General features: G+C 53.1%; 1 protein-coding gene across 5 annotated transcripts in view; it reads right to left on the reverse strand.

Moving 5' to 3' along the window:
* The window catches only part of FBXL20 (F-box and leucine rich repeat protein 20), a 37,233-nt gene that overhangs the window by 10,762 nt on the left and 1,400 nt on the right, over positions 1-25,071 (reverse strand). For 2 of the 5 annotated variants that reach the window (XM_040536806.1, XM_040536805.1), the window contains exons 2-7: positions 12,891-12,952; positions 6,615-6,669; positions 4,399-4,473; positions 1,934-2,028; positions 1,410-1,478; positions 1,126-1,221 (exon numbers count right to left, since the gene is read on the reverse strand). In XM_040536806.1, coding sequence (XP_040392740.1) covers positions 1,126-1,221; positions 1,410-1,478; positions 1,934-2,028; positions 4,399-4,473; positions 6,615-6,669; positions 12,891-12,952 — 452 coding nt within the window. Of the gene's footprint in view, positions 1-1,125; positions 1,222-1,409; positions 1,479-1,933; positions 2,029-4,398; positions 4,474-6,614; positions 6,670-12,890; positions 12,953-17,572; positions 17,842-18,361; positions 18,676-21,649; positions 22,181-25,071 lie in introns of those variants that run through there. The other 3 variants (XM_040536808.1, XM_040536804.1, XM_040536807.1) reach the window with 3 other exon arrangements.

The raw sequence follows: 25,071 nt of genomic DNA on the forward strand, positions 1-25,071 counted from the left end.
CCTTGTCAAACACCTCCAGGTGTGAGCAGCTTTCCGGAGGCACTGGGAGCATACCCCACTTTGGGCACCTCCCAGCTCCTACACACACACACACAGTTTATGTGCTTTCTGGACCCAAATACAACCAAACCACCTGCAGCCAGAGCCAAAAATTGTGTTGATTTCCACCATGCTGCTTCTGACTTTCCATATGTAACCCTGCATTTACAAATAGCTGCCAGCAGGAGCAACACTCAAGTGCAATTTGCAATCAGGAAGAAATACAGATGCTACCAGGTATTTAAGGCAGCTGCAGCACAAGTTTGACCGTTTGAAATTAGAGACAGGGATGAAGACCCTCAAGGAGAGAAAAAACAAGCTCAAAGTATTTTAACGTAGCCACAAAAATAATATAACCATTCATTTGTTCTTTTAAATCTGTGTTTTTCTTTTGGTACCTAGGTGAACCCTCCAGTTTTTTCCCCTGTGATACAGCTTTCCTGTATTTTCTTCCACTGGAATACCACTTGAAACTTTTTTTTTTTTTTTTTTAAAGCTCAGCCTCTATCATTACCTTCAGTGTTTTTTTTCCTCCTTTCCTCTGTCCCAATATCTTCCCACCAATGTCTGTCTTTCCCTTCCTTTTCTAGATTACTTGGCAATTCCATTTAGCAGATTTAAGCAGTTACAAGTCTCCTAAGCAGTTTGAAAAGACAAATAGTCACATGCTGGTGTTCACCTTCTGGCTACACAAACACTAAGTATGCAGTGGTACACTTACAATGCAGAAGCTGACTGTTAGCAAACGAACATTTAAAAAAGGCAAACTGACTAAGCCTTTTTTTTTCCCTACACCCCCGATCCCTCCTCCAAGACTTCAATGCAACATAATTCTTCTACTGCTAACAATCGCCAGGATGGATACAAACAAGTTTAAGGGCAGCTTTTATTGCATCCTCCTCCCCTGTCTCTGCAAACCAGGAGGCACAACACGAACACTGAGCTCTGCTGGGGGATGCCTGAACTCTAACCACGGTTAAACCTCAGCCTACTTCAGTCTCCTCCAAGGCACACAAGGAACACGGGGCTGCAGCAGGTCACACTACCTGGAATCAACGGGCAAAAGTCAACGTTGTCAACTCCTACCTCAGTGCTTTCAGGGACAGGTTGGTTATGGAAGTGCAGGAAGCCAAATCAAGGTGCCTGAGCTTAGAGCAGAACTTACTGAGGCTGGTACACGTACTGAAAGAGAACACACAAGAGACTCTGACATGACAGGCGTATTCCAAGTCATATGCATTTCATACGACATGCATTATACTACCTGCTGCATGCACAAGCCTGGCCCTCCCTTAAAAAGGGAGCTGAGAATATAACATGGTGCACACAGAAAAGGTGGATAACAGCGGAAACAAGAGACCGTTACTCACGCGTCTGTGATCTTGGTACAGCCATTTAGGTTCAATACTTCAATATTTCTGCAGTTCTGTGCAAATGTCCTTTATTAAAGGGAAGGCAAAACATAGTACTTGTCAGGCAATAGATTTCCAGGTGTTCTACTGCATTTATTAACACATCAGATAAAATTTTATAAAATCCTCTCAAGCAAAATAAACAAACAAAAAGTAAATTCATGTTGCCCTGGAATTTCATAGAATGGAAATAAATTCATAGATTTCCCAGCCCAAAAGCAAAAGTTTGTGATTTAGCAGCAATTACTACTTAGCCTGTAGCAGCAGCTGGTATTATTTTAATGCGAACAACCAGTGAGTGAAGTTCAGAAATGATAAAGATATCTAAGATTGCTTCTATGTTACTGCTCTCAGTGTTTTAAGTCAGACACAGGCTAAAGATCTCAGTTCCAAAGCGTTCATGGCTATTAGTCCTCTGTGGTTGTAGAGACCGAATCACTCTCTACTTTACTTTTAAGAGCAGAAGCAAGCCGTGCCATTACCTTAACGCATTGTCTCCCACTCCTTGACAGCCACGCAGGCTTAACTTCCGCAAGAACCCCCCACATCTCTTGGAAATGTTCTCAACTACTCGGCCCTGTTGGAGACAGAAAGAGTTAAGTTAAAATCCAGAAGAACCCAAAGTGACTTCAGCATTCAAAAAGCTGAATTCAAAGTTTTGCACATTAACAACAGTTTGCTATTCTAGGGAAAACATTGCTAAGAAAACAAAAGCGCCATGATGATAATCTAAGGCAGGGAGAGGGGAAATTATTCAGCTTCTGAAGATGGAGAGACAAGGCACCTAAAGCCGGAGGAGGCGAGTTCAGGCTGACAGCTGAGGATTTGCTCCAGCCCAGAGCCCTGGACGTTGATGCAGACTACCCGAGCAGAAGGAAAGCAGCAGTGCTGCTGCTACAGCGGGGCAGAAGACTGACAAATGAGTACAGCGAGCGCACTGTGAATGGAGATACTTCAACTTCTATTCAAAATAGAGCTGAGACAGAAGTAGCCCACGAGTCTTCCTCTTGCAGAAAAAGGGATCCAAACCTTTGTGTTCAAGAGATCTAGAGAAATGGATTTTTCCCCCCACATTTGCACTCAGTGGAAGTCTGCAAAGACCCTAGGACAAGGTAGCATTTAGCCAGGTATTTCTGACTGAATGAAGTGCAAAAGCCACTGAGAGAGCATTAGTACCAGTGTCCAGGAATTCCAACACCTTCCCCTCCACTTTATTCTACGGTTGTTTATCCCACAACAGGAACTCCTCTCAGTTCTTCAAGGCAGCATTTAAGCCCCTTGTAGTGCCAAAGATGTTTTCCCACTATCTTCTTCCAATCAAAATAACGAAGAATCAAGCAGCAGGCTAGGCACCACATAATACCACGACTGAAGGAGGGGCACCAGCCCCACCAGACCTCTGCGTGGGCTCCTGTTAACACCCAGCCACCGGCCCTGGGGGCAGTGGGAACAGCTGAAATCCTGACCTGCACGGAAGGGTTGGAGGGTCCCAAACAGCACGCGTACCTTTGTGATTCCTCTGGCCAGCCTATGAAGTCATATGCTTGAACGAGAAGATTTGAATAAGTCACATTATAAACAGAATTCATGTCAGCTGGTGGATTTGCATTGCTTTAAAGCAAGAACATTTAGGACATCGGGAAGCCTGGCAGGTGCTTGGAGGTTAGGTGCAACACACCACGGCATCTTCCTTTGAAAGGGGAGGCTGGGGCTCGTGGAAGAACACGTTTGATGTGGAAACCGTGCAAAAAGCAGTTGGTAAGAGCAGGTGGGGCTGTGCCCGCAGCACTCTGCTCTCCCTCCTACACAGACCAAGCGCAGCGGCTCCAGCCATGCTTCCTACTAGACCGGGCACCTCTGGCTGTGCTGCACCTCTGTGCAAGGGTAATGGCACACCTCCGGCACGTCCAGGGCACGGTAAGAGATCGGTATCTGTTATCAGATCAGTATCTGTTATCGACAACAACAACATCACACCATTTACTTCCTGCACGGAGTCCCAGCCCGGCCAGACCCCTTCAGGCAGGCAGAAGTCACCCAGTGTCACAGAAGTCACCCAGTGTCACAGGGTGGTGACTTTATCCGGGCGTCTCACTTAGACACAGCTGGCAGGAAGGTTTTAACTCCTTCCTCCAGCAATACTGCGTGCATTTCCCTCCAGTTCCCACAAGGTGTGCATCTTCAGCCATCGTCTGCTTCACGTCTACAGTAAGTTGAGCGATGCACTATCTCCCTCCTCCAAAACATTTCAAAGAGCATATGAATATTGTGATTAAGAAACTAGTTTCTTGTAGTTTTGGTTTTTTTTGGGGTGGGGTCTCTTATCCTAATAAATGCAATTTCAGTTTTTAGAAGAGGATGGCAGCAGCATCCCTTCCTGTCGGTGCTAACTAGACCACATCCAACAGATTTAGAATAGCTGCAACGAAGCACTTCTAAAGCTGCATCTTTTAGGAGCAACTCTGCCCCTGGTGCCCCTGAAACATCCACATTTACATCGCATTTCTTTACATTAAAGATAGACGGGAAAGGAGAGATGTTGTGGGCCATGTTTCAAGAGACATTCAGAGTCTTAATGGTCCAAGTCCATGCTATGAGAGCATTTTTATCTTTTGAGTCAAAGGAAAAGCAGCCTGAATTCTGCTATGCAGAACTAATTTTCCTCAATATACCTATTTACTTATTTCTGGTTTTAGAACACATGCACGAAAAACCTCTCCCTCTATTACTATCTTTAAGTCTTGATACAGATATGTAATTCTGTCCATTTTCAAAAGCTGAATGGATTGCCAAGACTTTAAAGACTCCCTGAAGCTACGAAGAACTGAAATTAATGATTTCTATCTCCAGGGAAGGTAGAAGGGGTTACGCTGGGAGTATTAATCCATCCTAGGCTGTAATTACATTTTAACAAGAAAAAACGGGTTTGTATGTCACTTAATTATACCTCAATATCCCTCTGGAAATCAAACAGGTCAATTCGCTGCCAGTTACTGCCATCCAGGGCCAGAACATTCCATGCCTTTATCGGGGGAAAAAATGTAAATGTGTTGTTAATATGAAAAAAAACACCAGCAGGGACCTAGTCACAGTTCGTTCCTTTCAGAAACAACATTCTGTCTCGGGGGAAAACCCAACAAGTGATTACGGCCGACAAGGAAAACCGATCGGTTACCAGCCCCGATCAGTTACCGCCCACAGCACAGCTCCTCCGTGGGTCCCTCGGGGGCACCACCAGTCCTGCTGGAGCCCCGTCCCTTAGCGCAGCTCGCCAGCACCTTCGGAGGAAGCCAGCAGCCGAGGTGAAGGATGTGAAGGGTGCTAGGACACGGGGGAGCCACACAGGAGAAGCGACCCCAGGCTCCTGCGCTGCCCCGAGGAGCACAGCTGGCGCCAGGCTCGCGGTCGGATCCCATCAGAGGTGGGGGAGGCTGGCATCCTGCACACCTTCTCCTACCTCCAGCAGGAAAAGGTGCTCAAGGCTCTTCCATGGATCGGTGCTACGTCCCCCAGACAAATTCAGAGCCTCGTAAGCTGCCAAGGTGAAGCATCCAGCTCCCGAGAGCCGTGCGCCACTGCTGTAGTGACAGCGTTTTCTACCTCTGACTTAGAGTGGGTTTTGGCTTGTTAAGCAGGCAGGAGTGGACAATTAAAAAAAAACCAAAAAACAAAAAACAAAAAAACACCTCTCATACTGCTTATGTTACAAATGAGAACCAGGAATTGAAAGTTAGTAATTCTGCCCTTAATAAATCAAGGTTTTTAACAGAGCTGATTTTCAGCAGAGTTGAAAACAGTCATCAATACCGTACTTGAAGTTTTAATTGCATAATCAAAGTAAACAGCTGAATCTCATAATAGCCGTGAGTCCATCATTGTGAAAGAGTGTGTGTGCGTACAGGCGTATTCCTGTACTACACCTATTGCAAGCACTAAGCCACATCTCCATCACAACATACTAGTTCTTGTGCAAGCCACGCAGGGACTTCCAGCAGCTCACAGAACTGAGCGTTGACTCACTTCTGCATTTGCAGCCTCATTACAGGTGTTTGTTTTAAGGTCTGGTTATTGGCAAGAGAAAGCCACCAGCTCCAGTGGAAGAGAAACCCATCAGTAGATGCAAGTTGTAACACTGCGTGTTTTAATGTCTAATGGAGGGATCTCTACACGCAAACTTCTGTGGCTCTGCGGAGGTACTTCGGCCCTTTACAACACACGCAGTGCCAGTGACTGATCTGCTCTCAGATGCCCTGTGGAAGCAGAAGGCAGTGACAAAACTGGGAGCACAACCTGGGACCGGCACGGATGCTTGACCGAAATGGGCTGTCAGTGCTGGAGCAGCGAACTTCAGCTGGAGGAGCTTTCATCGGAAGATCTGTGGTATTCTGAGAATGCGGAATCGTAACCACACTGCTTGGACATCACAGGACTTCTTTAAAATGCAATTAAAAACGTTAAGCATAGTATTTCATATTCTTGTATGCTCTGAATAATGAACAAAGTTATGGTTCGGGTTTGACCTGAACCAGGTTCTGGCAAGATGAAGCACCTGAACACATTTGACAGCTTTAGATGGCTGGGCCTGCAGGTGGAGTTTTCCCAAGTGAATAACTCAAGCCAGGTCTTGCTACCTGAATCCTGCAGGACTATGAGATATTTAAGGAAAAAAAAAAAGTGTAAACAAGACACTTGTTTTTTCTTCTACATTTGTATCAACTAAATCCACGTAGGAAAGTAAACACTCATTGACTGTGCAAGTATCCTTGTCAATCAAAATTTCTTTACTTCCACCAAAACCAAGAAAGTTTTAGACTTATCCACACATCACAGCTGAAGTTCAGTGCTTGCATCAGTGCAGGCCTCCTGTACAAAGCCCAGGTTGCTGGGAGAGCTCTTTGTCAAAGTCAGCTGCTTCCCTTTCACAGTCTGCTCAGGGCCTTGGGTGCCATTAAAACAGCGTTCAAGCTTGATTTCAGCAGCCATCAGAAGTTTCTGGCATTCCCCTTTAATACAGGACACTAAATAACAATAGTTGAAATGTTCTGTGCACAAAGCTCCCCTGTACAAATTCCCCAGGCCTGAAATGCCAGGGAGGGCTGCAAGCGAGAGCCGTAACAGTCCCACGAACCACGAAAATCCACCAGCAAGGAGGAAGGTTCTTACCCTGGAGACTTGAGCACAGCGACACAGAGTGACCACATCCAGGAAAGAGAAAATTCTGCAACAGAAACAGAAGATACCTTTTGGTTATCCACATTTACAACAAAGAGAACATGGAAAAAAAGAAAAACAATGGGAAAAAAAGGGCTGGAGACAGCAAAACTTCTTTGCAAATCAGTCGAAAGCTGAACTGTGAAAAGAAGTGCAAACCTAGCAGTTAACAAATGAAAGCAGAACCAGAGACACTGATGTACTGGGGAGCACTGACCTTACACCCCTCAGCATTCGCTGACAGTGAACAGGACGAGCAGGTATTGAAACAGATGCGTACAGGTATCATCCTACAGCTTAACATAAATGACTGGATGGGTCAGGATACGGCCAAATAAAGTCACTTTTGGCTGTGCTGGCTCCTCTCTGACACGAGAGTAGAGCTGTACCCAGTGCTGCCGCTCAGCAAAGCCCATCCTCTTTAACAACCACGCTCCAAAAGCGGGCAGCGTGCTAATTACCAGCCAATAAATCAGAGCAGCACGACGGCCCGGTTTCGGCGCATGGCTTGCTTCCTATTTCTCTCACCACTGTGCTAAACACAAAGTGTCATTAACACAGGGCTGGGAGGAGAGTTTTGCTCCGTAGCGCTGCGAAGCGACTCGTGCAGCTGGCCGGCGTGCTGGCGTGTGTCAGCGTGCTGGCGTGTGTCGGCGTGGCGTGCTCCGTGCTCCGCCAGCCCTCTCTACTACGCGTGCTCCTCTGCCGGGCACACCCCATGCTCAGGACAACACCCCGGCGCTGCTGTCCCACTTACTGGGATAAAGGAGTTAGGCAGTGAGACTTGGCAGTGCTAGAGTGGGGTGAGACGTCAATGCTTTTATCTTGGGCACCTCTGTCTGAAGGCATGAAGTACTGTGCCCATTTAAAGCTCCCAAATCTGTACCAATCGCAAATCTTTATCAATAGGATTGTTTTATGGTGTATTTTATGGTGTATGGTTATCCAGTCACATATCAAAAACAGAAAAGGTGAAACAGTTAGTGGAAAGGTAGTAAGGTTTCATTCTCTGTGACAGCAGTTATAAAATCACAGGATGCAATGTTTTTGGAAATAAAGAATCACAGGATCATTAAGGTTGGAAAAGACCTCCAAGACCACTTGGTCCAACTGTCCCGATAATACAGGTGGCCACAGGAACACACCTGCACGTGTGCTTTGGTGTTTTAAACCTGAAGACCACCAGGAAGAAAAGGCAAACGTTATCAGATGTGAGCGCTACGGCTTTGGGGCAAGCAGTTTTGTTCCAATGCTATTCCACATTTCTTAAAACACTCTCGTCAGATAAAGTACGGCTATCCAGAAGAAATTCTGAGAATGAGCAGAGCCCCACCGCTCCAAAAACCTCCAGATTTTCTCAAGAGAACAGCGTACAGCCTGACAAGCAGTTGTTTGATACCCACAACACTCGATTCATCCCCCCACAATGTGGTGGGCTTGGGAGGGCGAACACAAGCTCTCCTACGTCCCCAGGAGAGCCGCCTGTGCTGGAAGAGCCTCCCGGGCGAGATGCTGCCAGCAGCGAGCTCTTTATATATAAGACCCAAACGCCCTGCACTAACGCTTACTGAAACTCTCCTACTAAAGAGGAAAGCCATACGAGGTGCTCACCTACCCAGATATTTACAAAGAATGCATTTGAATAAACAGCACAAGTGCTGATAAAGTTGGGGGGAGAGCGCTGGGAACAACAAACACTGTGTGCATGCAGGCAAACTGCACTTTGTCCCAGAGATAAAGGAGGAGCATTACCTCGGCTTGTGCTACAGACCTTGGCGGCAGTATGCACGTTACCGTGCCGTGCACATCCACAGGCACACGTGTGCTCGCACACTGCTAGGTACAAACAGCAAAACAGACTTCCAAATTTTAGGAGAGGACAGGAGCAAGATTGAGGTGATGTTAGAGATGATTTCGTATGATGCAACCATGCGATTCAAGGTTTCCGACCTAGCAGGTACACACAAAGCACTTCAGATACACCCGCAGTTCCACACTCACTTCTCACTGCCTAGGAACAAGTCTTCCCTTGAAATAAACGTTATTTATGTGTGCATGTATGCAAGCGCTGAGGATTTATTTAGCACAATATGAACAAACAACAATACAAGGAAAGCCTGTGGAAGTGATAGAAGCTGGGGAAAATTCCTACTTTTACCCTGGATTCCCAGCACAGGAGCACAAAAACCACCTCCATGGGAACAGCGGCTAAGTCAATAACTAGGCACACTTCTATATTTTCATTAAAATCGCTTTCTCCGTGGAAATCCCAGGCTATTAATAACCCCCTCATCCCTCTGTCAGGGCCAAATTCTTTTCTGCTTCCTGCTCCTCCCTTCCCAGCCTGCCCACACAGCAGAAGGGATGCCAGCACTGAACGCTTGCCCCTCACCTCCCAAGCTCACATTTCTGAGCTTTGCCAGGAGCTCCCCTGCTGCTGGAGGGCTCCTGGGACGCACAGCCCACCCTCCTGCTCGCTGTGAGGCTGAACTCTCTGAGGGGAAGGAGAAATTCTGCTGCTCCGGGCGCTGGGGTGGCAGCCCGCACAGCACCTCGGCAGAAAACCTACAGACCCCAACAGGATTTGGGGACTTCTGCTCTGAAAAGCCTGAGAGCATTTCTCATTTCTGCACTACTCTGATGTTTGCTGGGGAATATTAGCCAGTGACTCAGCAGAATGTGCTGCAAAAAAATCACTCTTCCAGCAGCAGGGCCACGCTGCTGCGTGGTTCTGCTGCCTCAGAGCTGGCTCCAGCCTCAGCCCTCACGCGAACTGCTGGGAGCAGCAGGAGCACAGCTCAAGTCCCGCAGGCACAACGGCCTCAAGTTCTGTAAAACAGCCCCAAGGACAGGCTGCTGCTTCTCCGAGGAGCTCCTGGGGAACATCAAACCACCCCAAATCCCACCACCAAGCTGCTTGCCCTAGCAGTGACCGGGCAGACGTCTTTGTCCAACACGAGTACAGCAAGGGGCATGAGCACTGGGGTTCTTTTCAGCAATCTGCACAGGATAAAGCAAAGCAAAGTAACCTACACAGTCACTTGAAATAATTACAAGCCTGACAACAAGGCAGCATCCTGGGCTGACAGGAAATCTGGATGAAAACCATCAGCTCCAGACACAGCAATAGCAGGGCACCAGAAAGCAGCCGTCCCCTTGGGACTGTTCCAAGGCACCAGAACCTTAGCAAATATATCTGCTGCTCTGCTCAGATTCTGCTTCTCTGGTGAAAGAAAGCAGAAAAAAGTAAGCAGCAGCAGGTTGAAGAGCGCTGCCTGAATAATGGCTTCCTGGCTCTGCCTTCGTCGGGCAGCAGGCACGGAGCTGGGCGATCGCAGCTGACTGCTCTCCTCTCGCCTTTCTGCTCATCGGAGCCAACAGTAAGAAAATAACCCTCACCGGTCACTTCAGCATCGAGTGGTGACCAAAGGTAAAGGCAGACCGAGCACTCCCAAGGGGAGTTAGACAGGCCTGGCACCACATCAGATTAAAGTATCCTACTGCAAAGCAGCTCGCTGCAGGCAGTGACGAGGCAGCAGGGCCAAGCAGGCTTTGGAACACGCTGCAAGGACAGGCCTTGCCCGAACAGCCCGGCAGCAGACAATTTAGCTAAAACACACTGCGGCTGGAGCATTTTTCAGGTTTCAACCTCTTAATCCACTGCGGATTTTCTAAGGGCTCCTCACTTTCCCACTGCCGCTCTAATTAGATTAGGGCCAAGACTGATGAGGTGCCTGGCAGCTGCAGGCTCTGGGGTGAGCCAGCCTGGACCTTCACCTTCCAAAACCACCGGCGCCAGTGGCCCACTGCTCAAGCTGAATTTCTCTCCTTTCCCGTTTTAGCGGTGGGCTGACCGGGAGGGGGCACAATGGGTGTCCCCATGGCCTCTCCGCCACCTCCTCGCCCTGGACAGATCCAGAGCTCCAAGCAATGATGCCAGGCGGAGGTCAGGATGTGGAGCTGGAGCAAAAGCTGCTTATGCCAGGAGAGGCCTGGTCCGGCCTGCCCACCACCCAGAGGGGACATGGACGGCTCCCGAGGCCACCTCACCCCACAGGCACAGCAGTTCAGCAGCCCCACGCCACGCTGAGAGCAGTGGGCACCAGCGGCGCCTCAAGGCCCAGGCCTGGCCGGCAACGGAGGGGACACAGCTGTGGGGCAGGCCATGGTGGATGGAAACCAGGGGAAGGGACCCAACCAGAGCCACCCAGAGAGGAGCTGGCAGCACCGAAGTAACAGAGACAGCCAGCAGAATTCTGCTTTTTCCTGCTCTGGCTTATTTTTAAGAGCATGAAGCTCATGCACAAGCCCCTAGAAGCCCAGCAGGCAGGAGCAGACAAGGCTGAGGCAGGTACAGCAGTGTTAGGACAAGGCTTGGGGCCATCAGCTGGTCTCTGGCCCCAGGTGCTGCAGGACAGCTTTGTTTAAGAGAGCTGCTCAGACAAAACCATCGCTGTGTGCCAGCAACACGGCGGGCAGGACATGACAGCTGAAGCACGAATGGTTCCTGAGGTCGGCCTCACGGGTGCTTTACATGTCCACCCCATCCTCCCAGTCAAGAGCGTTACTGGAGCTGCACACTTTTCTGTCGTGGGGCGTGACAAAGACTGCTGTTCACCTCTCGCATATCCTCCTACTCTTTATTTTGCTCAAGTACAGCTTTCCACTTTGCAACCACATACATGAGACATCAATGCCATCTGCAGAATGAACACGCCAGAGAACAAGCCTTTACGCAGCAGCACTGCTTAAACACATAAGTCTTTGTCTTGTAGACAGCGACGCTCATTTACAGGAGATTCCTGCAGATAAATGCATCCAAGTTTCTCTTTCAAAGGCTGCACTGTCGATCCACACTAATTAATTTTCACAGTATGCTAACAGTGAATTCCAACTCTCAAAACTATTACTTACGAACTTTAACATTTATAAACTCCATCTCCTGATTTTCCCTAGGTTCCACACGATCCCGAGTGCTTGCTCTTCCTACAGCACGTTGGGACGATCGGTGATAGCAAGGCAAGACCCCAAAGCGTTCCAATGCTGCAGAAGTGCATGCACTGCTGAGAACCCAGCCATGGGTTTGCACTGACCGAGCTCCCGCGGGGCACAGGAGCTTCCCTCGCTCACCACAAATCCTCCTCCAGCCATCCAGCGATGTTCCTCAACGCCACCCAAGTTGGGCTGATGCCCAAGTGCTCCCTGGTCACTTTGACCAAGCTGCCAGAATCTCGCCCACACTCCAGCAAGGTCCTGCCACGGGGGAGCCCAGCGCCCGCAGACCGCTGCCCCCGAGGTCCGTGCACATCCTCAGTTAAACTCCGTCCCAACAGCCTTTGCTTTTTTTTTTGGCTTTTGGGTGAGTAATACTGGCATAGAAGTAGCTGAATCCAACTAGAGATACTGCTACAGAAAATACAGGAGACAGTGTGGCCAAAAGAGAAAGTCAATATATTTTTTTCCTATTCACTTTATTTCACGAGTGAGCTAGGAGCTGTTTCTTGTGCCAGAGCTCTTCTCCCCAGGCTTTTATCGCCATTAAACGTTGACAGTGCTGCACAGTTTCTTGCAGCTCGAGAATTTTGTTCGTGTTAATAATTCAAGCCACCACCTACAATTGCGTGTCACCGTTTACAGTCTCGCATCTCAGCTCGAAGCACTGACGAGCAAGACTTTGCTTCGAGATGCTGAACGGAGGGCCGAGCCAGCCACACATCATCCGTCGTGCTGCTCCTGTGCTGAGAAGGCAAGCTGCAAATCGTATGCAGGGGTGTGTGCGAGTGAAGGGCAGCACGGGGAGCGGGCAGAGCTGCATACCCGCATCCCCCGAGCCTCACCCCTTTGATCCTGGCCAACAGGACCATTCTGCCAGGTGCTGAACTTTTTATTTGGAATTTTTATTTAAACGTAGCACTTGCCAGAGATGGGCAGAATCCTGTTCTACACATTACCCTATACTTACATCTCTTTTCATTAAGGGCCTGACTAGTCCTACAGTTCTTCCATCTACAAAACAGGTGACCAGCAAATTAATTTAACATTTTAAAAAACAAGCCCTAATAACATTTAGCATAAACTGCCACTGATGCAGACCTTTGATCTGCTTCTGTTTGTCCATGGCTTTGTAAGTGACCCAATCCAGGCTCGTGATTTACGAGCATACCAGCAAAACCAGCTCCTGGCTGCAAATAACAAAACACAGCTGAAATACAAATCAAGAAGGCTTACCGAAGCAGCAGCTCTTTTGGAAGTTTTTTGTTGATCACAGCTTCGTCATTGTTTGAGAACATCTGTAAACAAAAACAATTCAACATTTTAGCCATATATTTTCATTAAGGAAACAAAACCTCCTTTGCTCTAGGGAAGGAACTGCTGGTTAACGAGGCCGTTTCCAGAGACATCAGCCCAATAAATTCTCCAAAGGTAAATTTTGTGCTCAACTCTTCAAACTCCTGGATTAGATCATAGCTAATATTACACCCCACGTGGTTTTTCAAATGGCCCCAAAACACCGGGTGGATTGGCAGATTAAGTATGAATGGAGAGTTTTATTTATTTGTTAATGTGAATGGTAATTGGTGGGTACTTGCGAGCTGGCACTGCCTACAGGAACACAGCAGCAACCACACCACTCTAGGTGGTGTGCCACAGCCCTGCCAAGGCAAACCTTCACGTTCAGTTCAGAACAGCGACGCAACGACACAAACAAGCATGTGGGGAACGGGTCGGAGGAAAGGGCAGCGACAGGAACAACCGAGCAGCTCTAAATCCACCAAATGGAGGCTGAGGATGTCAGCACGGCAGGGCTGGTTTCTGCAGCCCGAAAGGAAGCAGAGGGCTGATGAAGAGGAGCCTAATGAGGCTGCATTACAGCGCTCACACAGCTCTCAGGAGCCCTGGGGAGAAAGGCAAACGGAATTTCTTGCAATCCTGAAGCACGGCTTAGAGTGGCATGATCTTCGGTGCTGTGTCAGGAGGAGAGGCGATTCTGGGAAAGAACTGTGTTCTCCAAGGACCTGAACCCAGAGCTTCGTTGTATCCCATAAGCTATTTCATGCAAACAAGCAGCAAAGTGGCCAGGGATGGGACCCGTCCGGGATGGGACCCTCTGACCAGCTAAAGCAGCTCACAAGCTGTAAGAGCGCGAGAAACTTCTCTTCCCCAAGGAGTCCAAAAAAACAAACTGCCAAGCCTCATTTGTTTCTTAAGGCGTACCAACATATATTTAAAAGACTTTGTATAGTCTTGCCATGGTGAAAAACCAAACAAACAGAAAGCCTCCACACGCTCCTGCCTGTGGGAGGAATGATTAGAGCGCTCTGCGAGCGGCAGCGCCTCGCTCCGCTTGGAGGCGTGCCTCCAACATCCCCAGCACTGACAGTGAACGAGAAGGAGCTTTAATATTAATAAAGGTTCCCTTCAGCCTCCTGGAGAACTAAGAGCTGGTCCTCCTGAGCTACACACCTGGTAACAACTGCTACTGGACTACGGGCTGAGCAGGCTGCTTCCCACCAGCCGAGGCAGTGCTCCGAATCCAAATCAGTCGGGTTGCAGGCACACGACGCAGACAAAACCAGCCCCAGCCAGGTCACTTAAGTGGCAGAGGATCAGATTAAGAGTTAAAAAAGGAAAGTAAGGGCTTAGTGGCTTACGGGGCTCTGTGTGAGGCCCCGATGGGAGGCAACAGCTGCCCAGCTCCAGCAGCAGGACAGCGGAGCCCAGCGTGAGGAGCCGACGTGCTGCCGCGATGCCTTTGAGCACGGTTGGTGATAGCACAGCGGCTATCCCAGGATGATTCCACCATTACAGGAACACGACAATGCCCTTGGAGCCAGAGCGAAACTCGAAAGCTGCTCTGAACCACGGTTTGCCTTTTCCTTTTCATTATCTGGAGGTACCGAAGCGCGCTGCTGAAGTGGGCCGTGAACTCTCAGCGTTCCCTCCCCAAACGTCACGCAGACGAGAGGTGTCGTTCTCCCCCGCAGACGCTTTTAGCGCTTCCCACCAGCAGATATCACAAGTTAGCAAGTCCTAAATGGCCCACGAGACGACGGGCGACTTCTCAGCCCCTTTTGCAGATTAACCAGGAGGGAAGCGCTGCCGCTGCCCGGCTGAGGCACACCACGGGGCCTGGCAGCAGCACGTCCCGTGCCCGCGGGTCCCCTGCCGCACCAGGATGGGATCCATGGTGCTGAGCTCTGGGATCCCATCGTCATTAGGTGGCTTGCTTGATCAGCTGGGAAACAGAGGAAATTCTGGAGAAAGCGCTAATGAAAGAACAACGCAGAGGCAGGGGAATGATTCATGGGAAAATGAGTGTGATTTTTCTGCCCCCAGTTACAAGAACAATAGTAAATAGGCCCATCTGTCCTCTCCTTCCCATTATTGTCCAGGCCAAGTCTGACAACCGAGCCAGCGCCCTCCGCCCCCTTCAAAAAAACAGGGGGAGACATTCAAGGACCAGATCTGATCGGGGTCGGGCGCTTCCAAAGAGGAACCGGACTGGAAGAGAACAGGAAGCGTTAAAACAGACCCCAGCAGCAGCAAGGCCTCACCGGCACGGGCAGCACGGCTTGGGCTGAATTCCCATCTCACTGCAAGAACCCAGGCAGTCGCCGTGCCCATCGTTAGCCGGAATCGTCCATCAGGGATGTTCACAGGCAGCTCCGTGCTACTGCAGACAGCTTCTTGAATTTTTTTTTTACTCCTCTGCTGTGGGGAGGACAAGAGGCCGGGCGAGGATGGGCTGGGACCCTGTGGCCAGCTCGGTGCACGCATGGAGCGAGCCCTTTGGGCGAGCTGCACAAGAACCAAGCGAGCCTGAAAATGTTAAGAGCCTATTCCAGGCTTCCAGGCCTCCAAAACTATTTCTAGAGACAAACCTTTCCCTTGACGTCCTTTAATGCCAGGTGTTATTCAGTAGAATAAGTTGTTCTTGACAGGATATAGAAAAATATACACTTCTCACATAAATTTAGCAGTCTGCACATACCACAAAGCTCAGCTGCCCAGAGCTTTTCCTCTCTGGGCAGTCCCCACAGTGACGACGTACATGGGCCTGGCAGGTCAGGAGATTTTTGCCTTTGGTAGAATGTAACCCAAAGATTTATTTTCACGAGATTACCATCACTGACACAGCGTCTTAACCTAAAGCAACGTCTTTTCTAGCTAGAACAGGAGGGACCGATCCAGAACAAACGCCGTGGAAGCGCACGCGCTAGGCTTTAAGGCTTGTGTTAAACCGGTATAGGTGGTGGTCGTGGCCTGCTGCAAGGCTAAGGGAGATATGTCCTGCCAAAACGCCAGAGCTGGACAAAATTCGAAGTGGAGAGTGCTGCAAATCCCAGTTATTTCAGATAATCTCCTCCTGGGATCTTCAGAGCCACGTCCGCAGGTGGCAGAAGGGCCGGTCACACACAGCACTTGGTCGGTAGCAGCTCAGATTTACTCTTCCTGACACCCCCGCACCATCCAGTTCTTCTACCAAGGCTGGAAAACGTGCAGAACCCGCAGAGTTTTCCAGGGCTGATGTCTGCTGGCAGCAGCTTTACAATGAAAGATGTGCTACAGCCCTGCAGGTATTTGGCGCACACGTTTCAGCGTCCTGTCAGTGGAAACGCTTCCCCCTTCCAACAGGGGCTCAGAAGGGAGAACGAACAAAATCCATTTAATTGCAACTTCAGTGTTCAGCAGCACCTCCACGAGCCCAAAGAAATGATGAAACTGGGAGATTTAATCCTTAAGTCAATCCTTTATCTAGCAAGCCAATTAAGACGTTAATGCACCGCTTACATTTACAGGGCAATAAAAGGGGAATTACAAGCAGGTGGCTCAGTTGAGTGCAGGTTGGTGCAGGCAGGACCGAGGTGCACCCCAGGTGCCTGCACGGCACGGTGGCGAGGAGCAGGCAGCCCCAGGAGCCAGCAGCGAGAAGACCATTCCCCGTCCGGCCACCAGTCCTTCACACGGACTCACCAGGTGCCCCCAAATTCAATCACCCTTTCCTGCTCTCTCGCACAGCAATTAGACGCCCCGGAGATGAGGACGCAGAGGTCAGGAAGCAAAGCCAGAGCTGCTGGGATGCGTTTTTGGGCTCTGCTCTGCCTCTCCCCAGGGCACTGCCACCCAGCAGCACTCAGACTGAGCGAGCTTACGAACACAGAAAGGACAAAAGCGTCCGAAAAATGTCCTTCTTACCGCCTCACATCGAAGTCCCTGAGCACAACACTCCATTGTCTTTTTATTTTAGTAACTCTTTGCTTGCCCTTTCAGAATATTGGACGTTTTGCAAGCTGGCTGTTCCTCGGGGGAGTCCTGCAGCAGCCTGCAAGCGCCCCGCACAGCACCAGCAGGAGGGGATCCACCCGCTGCGAGGCTCTGCTGGCGGTGCAGAGGAGTTGCCATTGAGCACCGGTCGTGTCAAGCACTCATCGTGGGGCACAGGAATCCCAACTGGGTCACGGTGTGTGACATCAGCGCAGGAGCAAGGTGACAGCCCTTCGCAGCCGGGCGTGCGGCGATGACAGCGTGTAATTACCGACGGCCCTGCACGAGAGACACCCAGGTATGCCCCGTGCTCGGCACGCATGCAGAGAAGGATGTGACCAACAGCTGACGCAAGCCCCAAGTGAAGCAACCCGAAGCAGGCACGGATTATTTGAGCTGAAAGACAAAGCAGGACGTTGTGTCATCCCTGCAGCCACCCGTTGAGCCCCTGAACAGCCCGGCTCAGCCTCGCTCCGGGAGCCGTACGAGCGCAGGACTCAGCCCCACACCATGCTCGGAGCCACCGTGCATCTTCTCCCCGTAACACACCGCGTGTCGTACCGGCCAGGGTGATGCTGGAAGCTGGCAGAGCCAACAGCTCCTCCCAGGAAGCCCCCACTGCCCCGCATTTTAGACATTCCCACCTGGGAAAAAGAAGCTGCACTAAGGGAGGAGGCTCCAGCATCAGGCTGCTTCAGTCTGCAAGAGCGAGGACAAGCTCCTCCGCCGAGAGCGAGCTTCCTGCTCACTTTGAGGATTTTAAGTCTCTGCCCATCGAACTTTTGAGCTCCTGCCCCCCAGACCCACAGAAAGCCCCTGGCACCGGGCTGCCCCCTGCCCACAGGGGGGGCCTGGAGGAGGCGTGGGGCTGGCAGCAGGGTTGGAGGCTTCCCTGCAGGCGCCGCATCTGGCAGGGGTGCTGCTGTTCCCCTGGGAAGGGCTGGGCGTGCCCACGGGGAACCGGAGCTTTGGTTTTCCCTTTTTTGCAATCGGAAAAAGACACTTGAGAAGTTTTTAACGGAGTTGTTACAGCACTTACAGTTTACTGGAAGTAAATGAGGAATATTCAGCTGGAGAACACAAAGCACGTTTCATTTTACATTGCTCTAAATATTCCAAACATTTCTCTGTAAGCAACTCTGAACTCGTTGGCTGCATTTTTAGCGAACAACAGCAAACCCGCCTGACATACCAAAAAAAGACTCGCCGCTAGAACAGCGGCAGGGACATTTTGTTTCCCCAGAAAAGTGCAGATCAGACACAAAGAGATACCCGGCCGCCTTGCCTGGCGCTGACCAACACCAGCATTTCCCCAGCGCTTTGTTCCTGAGAAGTTTGCCCACGGAGGAGGCGAGGAGCAAAAAGGACGGAGCGGACGTGCCATACCCCAGACAGAGGCTGGGGTGCCCGGAGGCTGGAAGGCCAGGACCTACCTGGACACACACGGCGTGACAGCCTGGCACAGCAGGAATCCTGCCTCCTCGGCAAACCCCGGGGAATTCACTGACGTAAGAAGTAAAGGTTGGCCACGAGGACTCCTTCGCTCTCAGCCTGACCCTTTGCAGGACTCGTTCCCGCACAGAAGCGCCCACCGTTAGGGACACCGACGAGGTCGGATGCTCCATCCCCTCCGCGTGCTCCTCAGTGCTCCCGAATAAATAATTTTTAACTAAAAAAATCTCCCAAGCCCTAACTCCAGAAGCATCTGTGCCGAGCCCAGCCGACACCTGAGCACCCGGCGCCAGCCTGGACGCGGACTTTGGACTCAAACATTTTTCTCCTAAAGCTCAGCGGAGAAAAAGGGACACCGGTTGTTGGGAGCTTCACGGAATTTAGCGCTGCAAGGGGCAGCAGAAGCACTCGTACATGGGACCGGGGGCTTTCTGCCCTAACGTTCACACCAGCCCAGAACATGGGGTGCGCCTGAGAGCCCCAAAATCCTGACCAGCCCAGGGAGCACCCGCAAAAGGTGGCACAGGCTCAGGTCGGTGCAGACGACGGACAAACAAACCCCCCAGCCCTGTGACCGCAGGGAGCAGGAGACATGTCCCTCCAGGTGCTCAGCAGGAAATTAAAGCTATAAACATTCCTGAAAGCAAGCACAAACACCATCGGCATCGGGTTCTCAGGAAGCGTTTCGTGTCTCGATATAAAGCAAGCACCGCAGAACAGACGCAGAATTTAAAAGCACACCCTCTTCAGATCTGTGAAATATTCGTAAATATCATTTTTTAATGCTGTGATTTGTTTAGCAGGAACTGGTGTAAGACAACCTCTTCGGAGCAGCCTTACAAAGGAGGAAGACAACCGCGTGCTTCGCCGGGGCTGAAGGTGTAGCTGCTGCTTGGACCTGGAGCTCAGCACCCCCGGTCCACCCGCACACGCTGGCCAGAGCCTCCCCGGCTGCTCGCAAGCGCAGGAAATTAAGTGATTAAAACCAAGGCGGAAACCAGACTGCAACTATTAGGGGATAAATAATGCATCCTGGAAATTGTTTTTAAGCTAGGAAAGGTGGGGAATCAACAGTTGCCACCGTAAATTAGGGATTGCAAAGGCAGCTGGCGCGTTCTGCCAGTTCACATCCCTCCCCAGGCTGTGCTGAGACATTTCTGAGATCACCCCTCGGAGCTGCGAGGGAACTTTTTGCTGCTCTGAAAGATAAGAAACGAAACATCTGTGCAAATTCATGCCAGGAGTTTAAACGCTGGTGAGTCAGAGGTGCCCTGGGAGGTGCTGGGGCTCCCCAGCTGCTGGACCCCCCCCCCCCCAAGAAGCCTAGAGGTACCGGAGGTTTTTATCACGGCCACACGGAGATGAACGAGCCCAGGAGAGCCACCGAAAGGCGGCAGGACGCACGTCAAACCTAGAGCATCACACACAACTCGAAGGTAGTAAAAGAAAATAAAAAGCTGAGCACAAAAACCAAGACGTGGAACCCCTTCTGTGCCTGCTTTGCAGGAAAAGCTCAGCAAAGCTCCGAAGCGACTTCTTACAGACGCTGCCAGCATGCACCAACACCTCGCCTCTGGTTCTGCTCTTCTGAAATAAAATCCAGCGCTGCTACAGGGCGGAGGCACCCGCAGCATCACCGGCACGCTTGGGGTACCCCCCCAGTCCCCTCTCCCCAGCACGGGGCTCAGGGGAAGCAGAGGCTGGGGCAGGCTGAGCCTTGCCAGGGGCACCGAGAACTCGCCGTGCGGCAGAGAAACGCCGCGTGAGGCGACAGCCGCAGCTCCTCGGCACGCGCCGCAGAGCGCGGGGCTGTGCGCGCGCACGCGTCCACACCGGGGGAATTCTGCTGCCAGCCCGCGGTTACACAGCAAGTTTTATTTTATCCCATCCAGCTCCATCGGTGCGAAGTCTCCAAGGAAGACGGCTGGCTGCCGAACAAAGGCGCTGCCGCGCCGAGCTCCGCCACCGCCGCCGTGCCGGGGCAGCTCCCGCGGCACCGCCAGCGCCCGCCTGGCTCCGGCCACGGCCGTGACTAAGCAGCAACGAGAAGCTACGAGCTAGACCCCGGCCGGCAACGGCTGATTACGGGCTTAATCTCCCTAAAAATAGCTCGATGTGCAGTTTACTTGGCGCACGCCGCCGGAGCGCTTCGTCCTCACCGGCGCGCTAGGGAGCTGGGCAGCGAGGAGCGGACTGGGCGCAGGGGGCGCAGCCTGAGAGGCACCCGCACCCAGGACCAGGGTTAAAATAATTAATGGCCTTTTTTTTTCTTAATTTGGCAGCGCTGGGAGCGTGAGAGCGATGAGAGAATCGGTGAAGCCCTACAGAAACGGACCCCAGAGAGCTGCCTGCTGCGCAGCCCCGGCGCCGGAGCGCAGCAGGTGGCTGGCGAGGGCGCCGCAACCCGAGGGCAAAGCCTCGAATCGGGTACGCAGCGCTGGTGACAAACTGGGGGACATCTGGTGCAAGAAACCCCATTTCGGAGGAAACGCCGGGCGCTACACCCTGTTGTACAGCTACAGGCTGCTGCCAGGTACCAGGAGGGCGCATTCACGCGCTTTTTGCTCATCTGGGTTGTTCTCCTGCCCCAGCCCCGGCTCCAGGACGGCTTCCCAGAAACAAAGCAGCCCGCGACTGCACCCGAAAGCTCGCGGGGTTTCGGTGTGGGGCTGGAAGGCACCACCCGGAGCCCCCCGGGGCGTCCCGGCAGTGAGGCTGGGCAGCACCCGGAGGCAGAGGCTCGCGGTTCATCGGCTTCGTCCCTCCCAGAAGTTGTGTCTGGAGCTGGATGAGGAGCACTGACGGCGTCACGGGCAGGCAGCGCACCCGAGAGCTGTGGAGGTCAAAGGCGGCTGGCATCTCATTTTAAATAGATGGCAAAAACAGCGAGAAGCAAAAACACCACGTACGCTGTCATCAGATGTGGTTCTGGGCGGCGCTTTTTTTTTTTTTTTAAGCTCCATTAAAAACCTCAGCATCCTACAAGCGGTCATCTGGGTATTTTATGACCTATTACATAGATTTGATTTAAAATGATGCTACTTTCTCACACACACCCTTTAAAGCTTTAAATATAGACGGTTGACCATAAAAAACAAACATCCAAGAGCAACAAAGGAGAGTATAAATACGACAAAGACTTCCTGGCTTTGCAGGGACGTAGCCGTGGCCATGAACCGCGCCATAAGACAGCCAGTATCACTCTTTATTTTTTCCCTTTGGCCACTTTAGCAGCTTATTTTAGCAGGTCAGCAGCTTGCTACAAATACCTTTTGAATGGATTTTTCTTTTACAGAGTCACACTTGAATATTCCAGGCTCGAAGCGAGCCCTCCAGCTCCCCGCGGACGTACCCAAGCTCAGCCCGACTCAAACACCGATTTGAAAAACAAATTGCTCGGCGCCCTGCCTTCAGCTCTGCGCTTGTGGCCGGGAGTTTGTTCAGTGCTGGCTTTGTCACCCGCGAGACGGTGACACACCTGGCACGAGCGCTCAGACGGAGCCAAGGATGGTGCCGGGGCGCGGGACGAGGGCAGGGGGCGACCCCGACAGCCTCGGCCCCGTACGCCGGCTGGATGGGGCCCGACGCCACCACCTCGGCTCTCGTCTCGGGGTGACTCAGATGGAACCCGCGGGGAGGTAACCCAGCAGCGAAAACAGTAATTACCTGCCCTGTGCAGGCCCCAATTAGCAGCGCCCACGACGAAGCGAGGCAGAGCCCCGCACACCGGCCAGCCCTGCTCCTGCTGGGCACGGCGCGGGCCAACGCCTCCCCTGGAGGGCCCCGGGGGCTTCCCGATGGCCCCAGTCCACAGGAAACCACGGGCAGCGCCCCGCAGACCCTCAAAATGAGACTGGGCCCCCCCCGAACGCAGCCAGGACCCCCCGCCGCCTGCAGACCAGACCCAGGTCCGGCGCTCCTCACTGCCCCGGTGTCAGCGCGCAGCTGGGGAGGAAACGCAGGCGGCGGCATTTCTGCCTCTTTCCTGCCGAGAACTTGACGCTTCCACCCCTGCCCGAGCTGCGAGCGGCTCCCGGCAGAGGAAGCAGCAGGAAGAGGACACGGGGACACGCGGGACACAGCGGCCAGCAGCTCCCACGGCCCCCACGCCGCCTCTCGCAGGTGGCGCAGGCTAAGGTCGGGCACTCGCTCACCTAATCCTCCTCCGGGAGCTGCTGCTCCGCCTAATTACGGCCCGGACACGCTAATTACGGCCGGGACGTGCTCCTGGCCGGCCAGCACAGAGCCGCCACGGGCGGGGAGCCCGAATCCTGCTCCCACTTAACAAAAGGATGCAAGGTTCCCAAAACGCCTTCCCCTTCACCAGCCCGTTTTGTGGTCGTGGCCGTTCCCCCGTGCGGCACCGAACGCGGCACAGGGAGCGCAGGGGAGGAACTCCGAGCGGCTGGGACCCCCCCACACACAGCCCCCTCCTCCAAACCCCACGCTCCTGCCTAATCCTACAGCCTGCCCCGAGTACCTTTAGCTCAACAAACCCGCCTCTGGGTTCCGAACCCAGCTGAGCCCCTCGGCTGGAGCACGGGGCTCAGCCACAGGTGAGAGGTCGCGGCTTCTCTCTCCTTGCCTCAACTTCTACCCAACTCCGCAGGCAATAAAGGAACGCTGTGTCAGGCGTCTGCCCCAAGAGTCCCCGTCTTCAGGAGCGCTGGCTTAAAACAGAAAGGGAGGCGTAAGGCAACACCGAAATAAAATAACAAACAGGACTGGGGAGCCAGCAAGAGACTGGAAAAGCTCGGACATCAGCTTTCACACCTCCCCACCCCAATTCTGCACTGCAGGCATCGACCACGGTTCTCGCCACCCACGAGCCACACCACCAGGCACCTGCTGAAACCAAACTGCTCTGATTCGAGCGTCCCCGCCGTGCCACGCCAGCAGCGCTTCCTCTTTTCTTTCGCCACACGCAGCGAGGCACCGCGGTGAGCCTAGCGCCGGGCTCCGCGCGTTCCCGCTCCAACAGCGAGGCGAGAGACCGCGGGACGCAAGGAGTTACCCGCTGCCCTGCCCGGGTCCCTCTGTTTACACAACCTCGTGGCTTGAAATAACAAAGCCCTGACCCAGCGCAGGAGCAGCCGTGCAAAGGGAACAAAGACGGCCCCAAAAAGGATCTGCTCCGCATCGCAAAGCCGAGCCCTGCCGAAACACGGAGGCACTGAGAGCCGGGATCCGAAGGGATTCGGAAAGGGAATTGGGGTAACCGAGGTTACGCAGCTCGGTTTTCTGAGCGCAGAGGGGGTCATCGGAAGGCAGCTCGGGTTTGGGGCATTCCAAGTTTCCCGTTCTGCTTTCAGCTCACCTCATTTCACGGCAGGTCTAAGTCCGAGCAAGACCCAGGAACGAGGCGGGTCATTCGGAGGAGTCGGGGCTGCCCGGCATTCACCACCCTAAACCCGAGGAGAAAAACGCCCCAAAACCACGGAATTGATGCCTTTGTCCTACGACGGGGGCTCGCACGGCCCCCGCGCGTGCCCGCTCCTCAGCCACATCCCCGGTGTTTATTTTTGATTTTCCGCTGCCCCGTAAAGAGCCGCTCGCAGCCCAAATCGGCTCCTGCTAACGGGAGGTTTCGGCGTCTCCCGGAGGAGGCTGCAGGGCCGGCGCTCGTTGTCGTTTTGCTTTCGGTTAAGGACGTGGGGGAGACCGCGCGCGCTGCTCACGGCCTCGAAAACCCAACTGTAACCATTCGCGCCTGGCAGCGCGGCTCGGTGCAAGGAGGCTTCGCAGGGCAGAAGCTCCCTGCACGTGGACAGCCTAAAAGCGAGGACCCGTCCGTGCTGAAGATGCCGGCAGCCCGACCCCGAGGGAGCCCGTTTTTGTAGGGAGCACCACTCCTGAAGGCGTGCGGGTGCTCCCGCGCTGAGCGGCTCTTTTCTTGCTGAAACCGAGCGGCCCTGAGCGCGTCCGCTCCAAAGAGCTGCGCCTCGGTCCCGTTTTGGTGACAACTCGGTGGCAGCGAGGCGCCTGCTCTCCAGCTGCGCCCTAAGCCAGGGGCGCACGGATGAAATATTAAAGCCGTGGTGGGCGCCAGGGGCTGACAGACACCCCCCCCCCCACCCCCACCAGGCCTGGGAAGCGCCACCCCCTGCTCTCGGCTCGGCTCCTAGGGCTGGAGCTCGGCCGGCACCGCAGGCGGGCACCGCACGAGGCAGAGCCCCGCCGTGCCCGGCCCCGCTCCGATCAAAGCGCCACCACCGGGAGTCAGGAGTCGGGCCGGGTGACGTTCTCCTCTTTTGTTTGCTTTGCCGCGGTGCGTGGCCGTGCTCTGAGGGGACTCGTTTGGGACAGGCTCCTGTCGGGCTGGGCGGGAGGGGGGCTCAGCCTTCCGTCCGAAACAAGTCCCTGTTCCTCCGGGGAGGGCTGGCCGCTCACACGCCAGAAACCCCCCATCACGCCGCCGTCCAGGAGCCCAGCCCCTACCCCGCCACCCTATTTTATCGCTACGGTAAGACCAAATCGTTACCAAAGCCGCTCGGGAGCGGATTTCGGAACCCAGCAGCAGCAGCTCAGGACCCCGCTCCCGCAGCTCACCGGAGGACCACGCGCCCCGTCCTGGGGGCCCCAACCGGCCTCCCCCTGGCGAGCTGTGCCTTACCGGGGCCTGGAGGCTGAGCCTCCCCACCGGCCTCCACGCCGAGCCGAAGCCGCCCCAGGACCCCCCCCCCCGACCACC

The sequence above is a fragment of the Cygnus olor genome, chromosome 25 (genome assembly GCF_009769625.2).
Source record: "Cygnus olor isolate bCygOlo1 chromosome 25, bCygOlo1.pri.v2, whole genome shotgun sequence".
Classification (NCBI taxonomy): Eukaryota; Metazoa; Chordata; class Aves; order Anseriformes; family Anatidae; genus Cygnus; species Cygnus olor.